Source organism: Balaenoptera physalus, assembly GCF_965194825.1.
Source record: "Balaenoptera physalus genome assembly, chromosome: 8".
Lineage (NCBI taxonomy): Eukaryota > Metazoa > Chordata > Mammalia > Artiodactyla > Balaenopteridae > Balaenoptera > Balaenoptera physalus.
Window position 1 is genome coordinate 106,893,465 of NC_138887.1, and position 12,706 is coordinate 106,906,170.

The window sequence follows — 12,706 nt, forward strand, 5'->3', positions numbered from 1 at the left end:
ACTAGAGAAAGCCCTTGCACAGAAACGAAGACCCAACACAGCCAAAAATAAATAAATTAATTAATTAAAAAAAAAAAAACATAACTATGTCTCACATTTAAAAAAAAAACAGAAATACTTACATTGAAGACATTTATAGATTTTAGTATTTTCCTCAATGAGTAACAGTATTTTCACATGTCTTTATTCAAAGCACTTTTCATATATGTAATCTTATTTTTTTTTTTTTTTTATTTATTTATTTTTGGCTGTGTTGGGTCTTCGGTTCGTGCGAGGGCTTTCTCCAGTTACGGCAAGTGGGGGCCACTCTTCATCGCGGTGCGGGGACCGCTCTTCATTGCGGTGCGCGGGCCTCTCACCATTGCGGCCCCTCCCGTTGCGGGGCACAGGCTCCAGACGTGCAGGCTCAGTAGCCGTGGCTCACGGGCCCAGCTGCTCCGTGGCATGTGGGATCTTCCCAGACCAGGGCTCGAACCCGTGTCCCCTGCACTAGCAGGCAGACTCTCAACCACTGCGCCACCAGGGAAGCCCTTATTTTTTTTTAATTGAAGTATAAATGACCTACAACACTATGTTAGTTCCAGGTACACATCATAGTGATTTGATATTTCTATACATTTCAAAATGATCACCATAATAGTTACCATCTGTCACCATACAAAGTTATTACAATATTATTAACTATATTCCCCACACTGTACATTTCATTCCTGTGACTCATTTATTTTGTAACTGGAAGTTTATAACTCTTAATGTCCTATTTCACTCACTCCTCCCATTCTCCTCCCCTCTGGCAACCACCTGTTTGTTCTCTGCATCTATGCATCCATTTGTTTTGTTATGTTTGTTCACTTATTTTGGTTTTTAGATTCCACATCTACGTGAAAATCATACAGTATTTGTCTTTCTCTGACTTATTTCACTTATCATAATATCCTTGATGCCCATCCATGTAGCAAATGACAAGATTTCATTCTTTTTTATGGCTGAGTAATATTCTACTGTATATACACATACCACATCTTTATCCATTCATCTACTGATGGACATTTAGGTTGCTTCCATATCTTGGCTACTGTAAATACTGCTGCAATGAAATTAAGAATTTAAAAATTCTTAACTGAAATTCTAAAATGATGGCCACGAGAGGTTACAAGTGGAAGTTTGTGTTATATTTATACAACTGCTATCACTATTACTGTATTTCACAACTATTACAGTAGTGCAGAAAAAGTGAACAGAGTAAGTTTGAAAACTGAGCTATTTTTAAGTGAGGAAATGAAGGAATATCATTTACACTAAGAACATCTGTTTTAAAGAGGTATGTGGTAAAACAACTTTGAAAACAACAAAGCAAGGAAGGGTTAATTCCTAGAGATATGGCTTCAACTCAAATTTAACTAAACTATAGGTGGATAAGAGACAATGTGATAAAGATTGGGAATACAAAGATACCTTCCAAAAAATTCATAGCTCAACAGGGGACAGGCAGGTAAAAATTAATATGGAGTTCTTAATTGCAAGCAACAGAAACCAATTCATACTGATCAACAGAAATGTAATGCATTAAACAGGTATTAAAAGTAGCTCTCAGAATTGCTGGGAAGTTTGAAGAACCACACTCAGTAAATGGGCAGGAACTGAGCGAGAAGGCTTAAAAGCAAGAAATAAAAATCAAAATCTGTGACATGAACCACCTGGGTACAGAAGAGGTGTCACGATGGGCACATCACTACTTCTCCTTTTGGAAACTGGATGCTTTATTGCTGCCACTACATCTTTTACTGTGCCCACACAGGTTCCAGATAAAAGCATCCAATTAGCCATGTTTGGGTTATGGGCCAATTTCCTAAAGTTTGGGCACGAGAAAGCAATTTATTTGTCCTTTTTTGCTTTTGTGTAGTGGGAGCCAGGGCTTGCACTTCACCAAGATTCACACTATATAGCAGGGAACTCCTCAAACACAGGAAGGGGCTTCAAAGGCTGGGAAGCCCCACCCCCAAGAAAACAACCCCCCCTCTACAAACACTGTATCTTAAATCAAGATTTGCAGAAATATTTTGAGGGGGAGTCTCTGTGTGCTCAAATACCTATTCAAATACTTAAATAATAACAAGTGATATACTTCTATACTTCACCTTTGTTTTTTTAACCAGTCATTAAGACAAAACTCTTTTTGAACATTCAAAACTTAAAGACATATTTCACAGAGTAAGATTTGAGTTTCTTAAGCCACTCAGTTTTTCAAACTCAAGTCCAGGGACTTGTCAGTCAAGTCAGGAGCCCATAGCTCTCAAGTTTAAGAAACTCTACACTAAAACATAATATAATAAGAAAGCTCTATATTAGATACCACGTTGGCATAAACGAAGGATTAACTACAGTCACGGAATGCTATGCAGAACAAAAACTTTAAAATAACCAGAAATTTACCAAGCAAATGGGGTGGGGCAAAAAAAGAATACTCCAATAGAGGTAACAGCTAGTATAAAGCACTTCATTAGAAAACACTGTAGTGTAGTGAAAAAGGCACCTGTTCAGGTCAGGAAAAGTGAATTAAACTCTTAATCCTAATTAGCAGTATAATCTGGGTCAAGCCCTTTAACATCTAATTTTTCCTCATCTACAAAATAAGGGAGGTGGACTAGATGATCTTTAAGTAGTTTTGCTTCTAAACAAATTTCTGGCTATTATTATTAATCACAATGGTTAACATTTATTGGCACTCACCATATGGCAGGGAAAACAGTATACAGTTTACATATATTAAGCAGGTATCATTATCCCCATTTTCCCCCATTGAGGAAACTCAAGTTCTGAGCAGTTAACTAACTCATTCAAAGTGATCCAGTTAGTAAGAGAGCCAGAGGTGGAGGATTTAATTGCAAAGCCAGTACGTTCAATCATAGTTAAACCAATAACAAAATTCCAAATTCCCTAAGGACAAGGAATTTGCTACTATGGCTTTTATTATGCTATGGGTAATATGTTTATTATCTACCTTTTTCTGATATCTAAATTTTTCAGAGGGCCAAGAATTTAGACCCAAGTATCAAAATATTCATTACTTTATATGGTCAAATAGAAATCTTTCCAAAATATACCATACACGTCTCTGTTTAAATAAGAGAAAAATAGATCAAATTTTTACTTTTCTTGAAGCTCAAGGTTACATTTACACATATTAATTATTGTACGGGTCTGTGGAACTTTAAGGTAATGTGACTCTTTTCTCTTCATTTTCTTGGGTCAGCTTATGTTTTTGTTTCTTCTCTCACTGCTTTCATTAGTCACAGGTCCTCTACACCCTTATAATGGTTTCTGGACTAAAAAAATAAATCAAGTTGCAAAAAAATTACTTTCAGCCATATTTCTCATTACAAGGTGGCTTTTGATGTAGTACCATAAAGTAATTCTTAATTATCAATTCAGCTGTGATTTGATGACTTAAGCACAACTTTACTGTTTCAAATACTTTGACACAGAATATTGCCGTACTGTACCATATCCTCCTATCTTAAGATACTTCATAAAGAATTAAAATCTAAAGCATGTCTTCACATGCTGCCAGCGAGCCAGAAAAAAAAAAAAAGTTTAATGTTTATGAAGTCATATGGGTTAAATGTGAGGTAGGTTCCAAAAATGCTCATTGTTTCCTTGAAATGATAGAAAAAAGGAAAAATCCTTATAGGAACCCTCCTGCAAAAATTCTAAAGAGAATATAAGAGAGAAAGTGGCTCTATCCCATACTAAAACATATTATGAAACTACCATTAAAACAGTTTAGTATGGATAGAAAAAGCAAGAAATCCAAACACATATTGGAATTTTCTTTATGATAAATAGTTCAGATTAGTAGGTAAAGAGGAATTACAATAAATGTAGAAACTGTTAAAAAAAAATATACAAACTATATTATTTCATGCCTTACTTCAAAATAAGTAACAGAAGGATCAAATGCCTAAAATGCAAAAAAATGAAAAACAGAAGTTCTGGAAGATAGACCAAATTTATTAACAATCTGATAGAGGAGAAGAAACAGGTCTCTTTAAATAGGACACAAAATCCAAGTCACAAAAGGGGGAAAAAGGGATATATTTAATCACATAAAAAGTAAAGACTGTTGTAAAACAACAACCAAAAAAATGAAGCCAAGAGACAAACTGGAAAAAATATTTGCAAAACATATGATAAAAAAACTAACTTCCTGGACTTCCCTGGTGGCGCAGTGGTTAAGAATCCGCCTGCCAATGCAGTGGACACAGACTTGAGCTCTGGTCCGGGAAGATCCCACATGCCGTGGAGCAACTAAGCCTGTGTGCCACAACTACTGAGCCTGTGCTCTAGAGCCCACGAGCCACAACTACTGAGCCTACATGCCGCAACTACTGAAGCCCGCGCGCCTAGAGCCCGTGCTCCGCAGCAAGAGAACCCACTGCAATCAGAAGCATGCACACCGCAATGAAGAGTAGCCCCCGCTTCCCGTAACTAGAGAAAGCCCACACGCAGCAATGAAGACCCAACACAGCCATAAATAAATAAACAAACCCAAAAAACTAACTTCCTTAATTTATAAAGGGCTCATACAAATCAATAAAAAACAGACCAATTGCCTACTAGAAAAATGAACAAAAGATATAAACAAGAAATCTGAGGAAATGAATACAAATACTAATAAAGTTCTGATGTTTGATTCCCTCATTAAAGAAATGCAAATCACCTATTCAAATGGCAAAAATGCAATGTCGTTAGGGAATGATCAGTCTCAAGTGCTACTGATGTGTGTCTAAGTTGATAAAATTCATCAGGAGCATCATCCAGATGTAGCCTGAGAAGCTGTCAAGGATATGTACAAAGGTAATCATGATAACATATGCTGGAAAAAGATGTTTATCATGGAGCATTAGTTAAATAAATTATGGTATATCCATAAAATGGAGGTATGCACCATTTAAAAAGGTGGGGGGGGGATGAATAAATTTCAATGTAGAATCTAAAATAAACTATTAAGTAATTTAAAAAAGCAAAGTGCAGAAGTGTGTATAGAATTTTTTTAAAGTGGAGAAATGGATGAGTAAGCGGGTTTTCCAATGTTTCTCTGGAATTAATTATGTGAACCTGTTAAGAATGGCTAACTTTGTTCACAGGGACTGGGGCAGAGAGCCACAGGTCTCGCATTTTCTAATCTGTTCCCGAGTTAATGTCACTTTTTAAAGTTAATAGGAATTATCTACAGTGTAGAATTGTGGGCCAATTTTTGCCTTTTTTTATACATTTCTGTCTTAAAAATACCTAATAAATTCTATATTTTAAATTTAACAAAACACCTGGGTAGGGATAATGGGCAATGGGACACTTTGTTGCACTTTATTCTATCAATACAGCTTTATCTCTTAAATAATAAGCATATATCATTTTAAAATTTAAATCAGCTTTAATTTATTACACTTTAAATTGTTTGCCCTAGTTTGATAATGTTTAAAATCTCAAAGCAAAACACTACATATGGACATCTGAGTGAAAACTTGTCTTCCAATGTTAAAAAGATCTTGCATTATTTTAAATTCAAAGTAAAAGACTAATAGCAAAGTATCTATACTAAACTTTCTGTATCTACTGAGGGCACCTTTTTATACAAGCTGACCTACTGGCTTTCTGACTGGGTCACAAGCCCTGCTGCAGAAAGGGCATAACACAGTGACAAATTTTTATAAGAAAGAAACTGATAATTTAAAAAAGAAGCAAACAAACAAAAAGAAACAACAAAAAAGGAAACTGCATAAAACTGATACATGTAAGATAGTGTGAATCAGGACCTCTTTTCAATTGCCTATTTTATTAGGAAAGTGAAAAGTGATCCCAATAAGTCATGCCATTTCTAAATATTAGAGTTGATACTTTTCTCTCAGGTTCAAGAGATCATTTTCTCTCACAAGGTGAACAACTGTTGCTTTTCAAATGTACCAGAGTGTCAAAGGTAGGTGTAATTAGATTGGGGGCTGGAGAGGGAAAGGAAACCACCGAGAAAGGGAAGTTAGAGGCCTGATGTATAGTATTTCACAGCAAGTGAAACAGAAGCACATGTAAACAGAGTATATATATCAGACCTACTGGAGATTCTAAGGTACTACTTATCAATATAACTCACAAGCATTCACCTCTAAGAGAGCTGGATCTTCAAAACTAATCACAAAGCTCACCTCTAAGTAGTCTCAATGGATAATTACCATCCTGCTGTGATTATTTTTAATACTTAAATACTCAATAATACAGTACTCCCTGAGTTATCTAGCATTATTGAGAAATGAAAGTCAATGGTATGCTGACATAAATAGCAAGGAACTTTGAAGTCAGAGAGACCAAGTTCAAATCTCAGCTTCATTACTCAAGAGCTTTATGACCTTGGGCAAGTTATTTAATCTTTGCCTCTGTTTCTTCATCTCTAAAATCTCTAAAATTGGGTTAACAATATTAACTATGTTCATGGGTTGATGTGATAAATAAATGAAATTATACCTGTACATGGCATCACAATACTCAAATATATAAAGTTTTAAGAACATACCTTTTGAAAAAAGTGCTGTTTGTTTAATTTAAACCATTCTGAATAGAAGTCTCAATACTTCAGTTAACTTTTGTTTCTTCTTAAGGCAAACAGACACAATTTAACTTTTCCTGTACTGTACAGGATCGTAATTATTAATACAAATTATAAGATTACGCATGACTACACATACAAAAAATTTCCACAAGCTTTCAATCAATCAGTTTTTTTACACTTTGAGAAAGACAGCACCTGACAAGACAAAGTTTATAGAGATGTCTCCATGCTAATTATTTCCAAATGTAACAATTTTACAATTAAACAGTTAAAAATTTTAAAAACTGTAGCCCTTTTACTATGTCCTTATTCACAGAGATAACTTGTGCTTGCCTCTTGCAAGCCCCATTCTCATTTTCTTAATGTGCTCATACTAAGCAACTGTGAGCTAAGAAGCCAGATAACCATTTCAAGGCAGACTGATCTGGTGAAAAATATATGGGCTGTAGATTCAGAGCGCTCTGGGTTTAAATCCCAGTTGTGCTACTTATTTTGTGACCTTGTTAAATTACTTAACTTCTCTAAGCTTCAATTTCCTCATCTTTAAAATGGGAATACTATTACCTATATTGAAAGGCTGTGGTAAAAGGCAAATGAAAATCTACGTAAAAATCTTACAGAGTGCTTTCTAGTACCTGGCAATATAAGTCATCCTGTCAATGGTAATTATTATTATGTAACTAATGCAAGATGTTGAAACTATAGTGAAGTTAAGAATAAAAAGAATTTCTTACTTGGAACATATGCTTTTAATGTGTGAAATTCCTTGGCACTATACTAGAGATACAAAGATGAAAAAGGATATATTATCTATCCTCCAGAGGCTCACAGCCTTTAATTAAAGACAGACATATAAACAAAATCACAGCAATTTGATAAGTGAAACAGTAAAAGAAGCAGCACTCCATTTGAAGTCAAAATGCTTCTCTGGAAGAGATGATATTTAAGCTAAGAGGAAAAATAGCTCACCAGGTTGGGAGTTAGGGACTGAGGTGAGCTGACTTGGTCAAGGAGGATGAAAGAGCACATGTGAAGATACACAAGTAAGAAACAGCCTAGCAGGGTCTGGAGCAGAGAGCGTGTAGAGAGTGTTTAAAAAGGCAAGCATAAGCCAGATTTTCACGACTTAGTATGCCAAACCAAGGAGGAGTTGGCCCTTTTTAAAATAAATAATGGGGAATCACAAAAGTATAAGGGCAGTGAAGAACGTTGGCTGAAAAAGGTAAGATGCTCAGATCCGTATTAGAGAGAGATCCCTCCAGCTGAGATGTTCAAGTTGACCAGGAGAGAGGGGGAAACTACAGTCAAGGAAAATACAGTCCAGTCAGTTAAGCAGCAGCAACTAATCTAAAGTAGTGATGATAAGAATGTAGAGTAAGGAATGGATGAGAGAGACTAAGAAAGGGAGTCTTGAGAACACTCAGAAATTTGGGAAAATTCCCCAATTTCTAGTTTGGGCAAATGATTGGGTCATGATGTCATTAGTCAAAATGGGGACAAGAGAAATAGAAACAATTTTTGAGAAGAAAATGTGAGCTCAATTTGGAATTTATCTGAATGGCGCTATCCATTAGGCAGTCTGGAGCTCAAGTGAGGGCCGAATTAACTCCAATGGGAGAAATTAACATAAAGGCAGAAATGGAAGGCAAAAATAAGGCACCAAGAGGAATCATACAGATTGAAAATGGGTGACTATCTACTGTTACTGCTCATGAATATCTTACTTTGCGACTCTCTCTTGTTTTCCAATTGGAGAAATTGCTTACGTAAGTGAGATGTTACTTTTACTTTGCATGCTACTTTAAAAGCATGAACGCTTTTCCACATAGGTCTGCTGAATATAGACATTTGAGTTTTCTGAGCATTGTGTCCAACTTCTTCACTATTATGCCAGGCTTAGAAAAGTGCTGGGGGCCTGAAAGGTGCCCAAGAAAAATGGATGAATTAAGTAAATATGGTCTTTTGGTCAGTCAAGAAACCAATTTGTTTCAGATACTGTTTTAACGACACAGCTGAATACTTAATATGGAGTAATCTAAGTTTTTCTTTATATGCTGCTTTTTCCATTTAGGAACATACAATTTTCAATGGTTTTGGAACTCAACTTATTTTTCAGAATTCAAGAAGTTACCCCAAACCAACAATTTATGCCTATCCATACTCCAGATTTCTGTAGAGAAGTCAGAAGCAGATAGAAAAATACAATTATTGTTTTTTAAAATATTAATTTTAAAAAAGGGAAATACTAAAATGCTTCACCCACAGGTCCATTCTTAAATGTTAGCAATGTGAGAGAGATCCACAGGGGTACTCAGAAGAGTATTTTAAAGATCTCACCCCTTAGAAGGAAAACTAGACAAGTCCAAATGTTTCTTTACGTACTTTCTTTGTACACACTCAGATAAATGCACATTACATAAACTTAGAGAATAATAATGTGTGCATAAATTGGTGGATGAAAAAGGTAAATCAGTGAATAAGCAGGGAAGAGAGAGTCTGAGCAGAAGAAACCATGTTATGAGGGCTTGAAATGTGAAAAGGCACAATAAGGGAGCTCAGTCAGAAAAAAATGGAGTGCTAGTTTTTGGTTGTTCTGCTTTTTATTATTTTTCATTAACAAAGCAAAAGATATTTGAAGAGACTCAAGTTACCCAATTAAAACTAAGAAAGGAAAAAGCTCAATGGTCTGTTCAAAGAATTTCTTTAGAGTCAAACCTTTTTGGATAAACTAGTTCTTAACACTTTCTTTTACTTTGCTTTGACTGTCTCTCCTTCCCTCTCATGCACATCTTTTTTTGTTAACGAGAGTAAGCAGTATGGTAGTAATAGGGAAAAAATCAAAATCAAACTGAATAGAATGGCCTAATTTAAAAACTAACTGAAAATAAATTAATCCATTGGTATTGGCACATATTTTTACAAAAATGTTTTTGTGTGATTGAAAACTATGCATAATCTGCCTGGATGTGGACCTTGGGAATGTCCTGCTAGAAATCTTGATATCATAAATTTTCACAATTACAGTTTAGATTGTGAGAGACTGCATGGAGCAGTTAAGGAGTCTAAGTTTGGGAGTCAGCAGTTTCGTTCTGCCTTCGTTTGTTCTCTATATAACTTTGGATTTTTTTTTTCTCTTAAGTACCCTGCATCTCAGTAATCTTATCTGTAAAATGGGACTAATAAAAGGACTTACTTTACAAGACTCACAGGATGATACTAAATAATATAACAGGAAGACACTACATAAACTGTTATTTTTGTAGCTGCAAGCTCAGTACTTAAGAACTTTTCATATCTCAAGAATATCAAATAACCTAGGTTCCACCATTAACAGAAAAACAAAAGCCCACTCACTTCCAGAGTACTTCAGTGTCCCACCACTGGAACCATACCATGGATTGAAGTGTTACAAGTAATTTCCTTCCTTTAATCTTAAAGGAAACATCCAAAAAGTCCGATTTCAGACTATGCGAAAAGTCTAAATTGTAATGGTACTAAACAGAGTAAAAACTATCAGTAGTTTGCCTTGCACAATCCTGTAAGTTTTAAGAAACTCTGCTTCTGGTTACTTGTTTCTAACAGAACTCTGAAGCAAAAACACAGCAACATACCAGTGGTCATATCCTCTGAAGAACTAAAATCTGGATTGGCTTCTTACACTTTTAGAAGGTGAGCAAGATGCCCTCCCTGATCATGTCATAATGCTATACTCTTTAGAAGCAAGATGTGCTCCATGCTTAGGTAATAAAGTCATACTTTTGTTTTGGAAGATTTCTTTTTAGATCATCACCATATTAAAATCACATGTAAGCTCTCTCCTAATTACACAATGCACAATTTCAGGGTCCAAAGGCAGGCCAGCTTGGAATTTTAAGTTTACCACTTGATCACAACGTGGATTCACATCTGGGTTTAGGTTTGAGATTAGCTTTCTTCATCATGATTTTACCCCCCAGAGTACTGTGACTAAACTGCCTTACTATTTATCACACATGTAAGCATTTCTGATGGAATCAAGGTGAAAGACAGAGTAACCAAAGTTCACACGCTTGTTTGAAAACTGCTCAGATAACTTAAAGACGCCCAGATGCTAAATGACAACCTTACCACTGGAAGCAAAGAAGTTATTTGTTTTAGCGGGGGAGAGGGAAAAGGCCACACCCAAAGTTAAGACTTCACAGTGAAGTGATACCAAGTTTCAGAATTTTAACTATTGCTATTTTCGGTACTCTTTTTCACGGTCAATGAATACTTTAAATTCATAACAGGCCCAAAGTTAAAGAAAACGTTCCTCTGATCCTAATCACTTGTTACTTCATTCAGTTGTGGGCAGGTCCAAGATGGAGAATTACCTCGCCCAGAAAAAGATTTAAGTGTAACTCTGGCGTAAAAGAAGGCCGAACTCAAGTCATCAGGGCTCATAAGTGACTCTAAAAGAGCGGGTCACCACTCTCCCCTCCCCCAAGAGGTCGGGAAGGCAAGAGCCTGACTGTGTCACCACGGCAGTTACCTGACACAGAACGCGACCGCGCTGCGTGGACCCATCTTTCAGTTTGGACGCTCCTTGCCTCCCGGCTCTCTCGGTGCCGCCTCCAACCGGGAGGTCTCCCCCACCCCCGCCCCCGCCAGCCCAGCTCCCAGCAGCTTCCTCAGCCTCTCCTCCACCCCACCTCCGTGCTCTCGCCGACTCCACTCATCCCCACGTACCTTGGCCACATAGTCTTTCACCTCATCCAGGTCTCCGTTTTTCAGGGCCCACATGAACTCCTTGTCGCACATCACTGCAGCGGGGCGGGCCGGCTAGCCGGGCAGAAAACGAGGAGGCGGTGGCAGCAGCAAGCGGATACCGCCGGGCGAGCGGGAGACAGGGCCGCGCGGAGCCGGAGCGAAGAGAAGGCGGGGTGGGCTGGCAGGCGAGCGAGGCAGTTGGCCGCGGCTACTGTTGGGGCGGGAGTAAGAAAGTTTTCTGCGGCCACCGGGCCCGGCAGAGCAGGTTCCGCCTGGCCGAAGAGAAGCTGGAGCGCTTGCACTTCCGGTTCACTCCCAGCTAGGGCCCTCCCCCAACTTCCTCTTCCTCTTCCCCTCGGCGGAACGCCCCGCTCGGGACCCCGCCCCGAAGGCCCGCGGCCGAGCGCCGCGCGTGCGCAGGCGCAGTGGCTGGGACGGCTGGCGAAGATTGCTGGGGGAGGAGTGGGCGGGTCTGGGAGGCCAAACAAGGGGGTCGGAGGTCAGGAAGGGCAGAAACCGTGTGGCGGAAGATTTAGGGTATTCCAGAGGGGATCAGGACGTTTCTGCGCCCCATAAACGGGAAAAACTTTAAAAAACCCCACAACCTTGGAGGGCATGTTGCTCACCTTCGTAGTGTTCAGTAGGAATGTTTGAATTCCTTGCCTTCTCTTTTCTTTCCCTCCTTCCCTCCTTTTCTTTCTCCTTCCCTCGCTTTCTTGCTCCTTCCCTTACTTCCTGTACTGTCAAGCATCCTTTAGGCTCCTACTGCATGTCAGACTCTGCTAGGCACAGAGGCTATAGTAAAAAAGATGGCGTAAACCAATTCTTGTCCTCAAGGAACGCTTCCATACTCATGACAACAGTGTGAATTCAGTGTGCCAACACTACGTGTAATGTTCTGTGGAGGGAAAAACTCTACTCATCTCCCCGACCAGCAAATGATGTCCAGAGACTAGGAATTCAGTTTGATGCCATAGGGCAGAGCAAACTTAACTGACTGGTACAATTTGTGTTTTTTAAATTTTTTTGTTCGTTTGTTTTTAATGCTTTGAAGCTTCAGGACCGTTCTAGTGAAACCGGTTCTACTCTTCCTAGAGTTTGGCTGTAATACCCTGGGGCACAGCCACCAAGTGAATTGTGCCTCAACCCTAGTGACCCAGGCGTGCACACATGAACATAGAGCCAATATAAATTCTTATTGGAACTATTATATATATATGTATAGTCCATTATTTATGACCCACTAAATGGATAAATGATAAACCAAACTACTAGGCTTGCCATATAGAATAGGGGTTCAGAACACAGACTGGAACCAGAATACTTAGTTTTGAATACAGGACCCAACCTTTATTAATTTGTGTCACCTCAAGCAAG

At 38.2% G+C, this 12,706-nt stretch overlaps 1 protein-coding gene across 2 annotated transcripts in view; it reads right to left on the reverse strand.

Moving 5' to 3' along the window:
• MTPN (myotrophin) overlaps positions 1–11,679 on the reverse strand; it is a 63,122-nt gene extending 51,443 nt beyond the window's left edge. Inside the window, exon 1 of one of the 2 annotated variants that reach the window (XM_082473178.1) lies at positions 11,309–11,679. In XM_082473178.1, coding sequence (XP_082329304.1) covers positions 11,309–11,380 — 72 coding nt within the window. In that variant the 5' untranslated portion in view covers positions 11,381–11,679. The remainder of the gene's footprint in view (positions 1–11,308) is intronic. The other variant, XM_082473179.1, reaches the window with a different exon arrangement.
• Between the last annotated feature and the right edge of the window lie 1,027 nt (positions 11,680–12,706).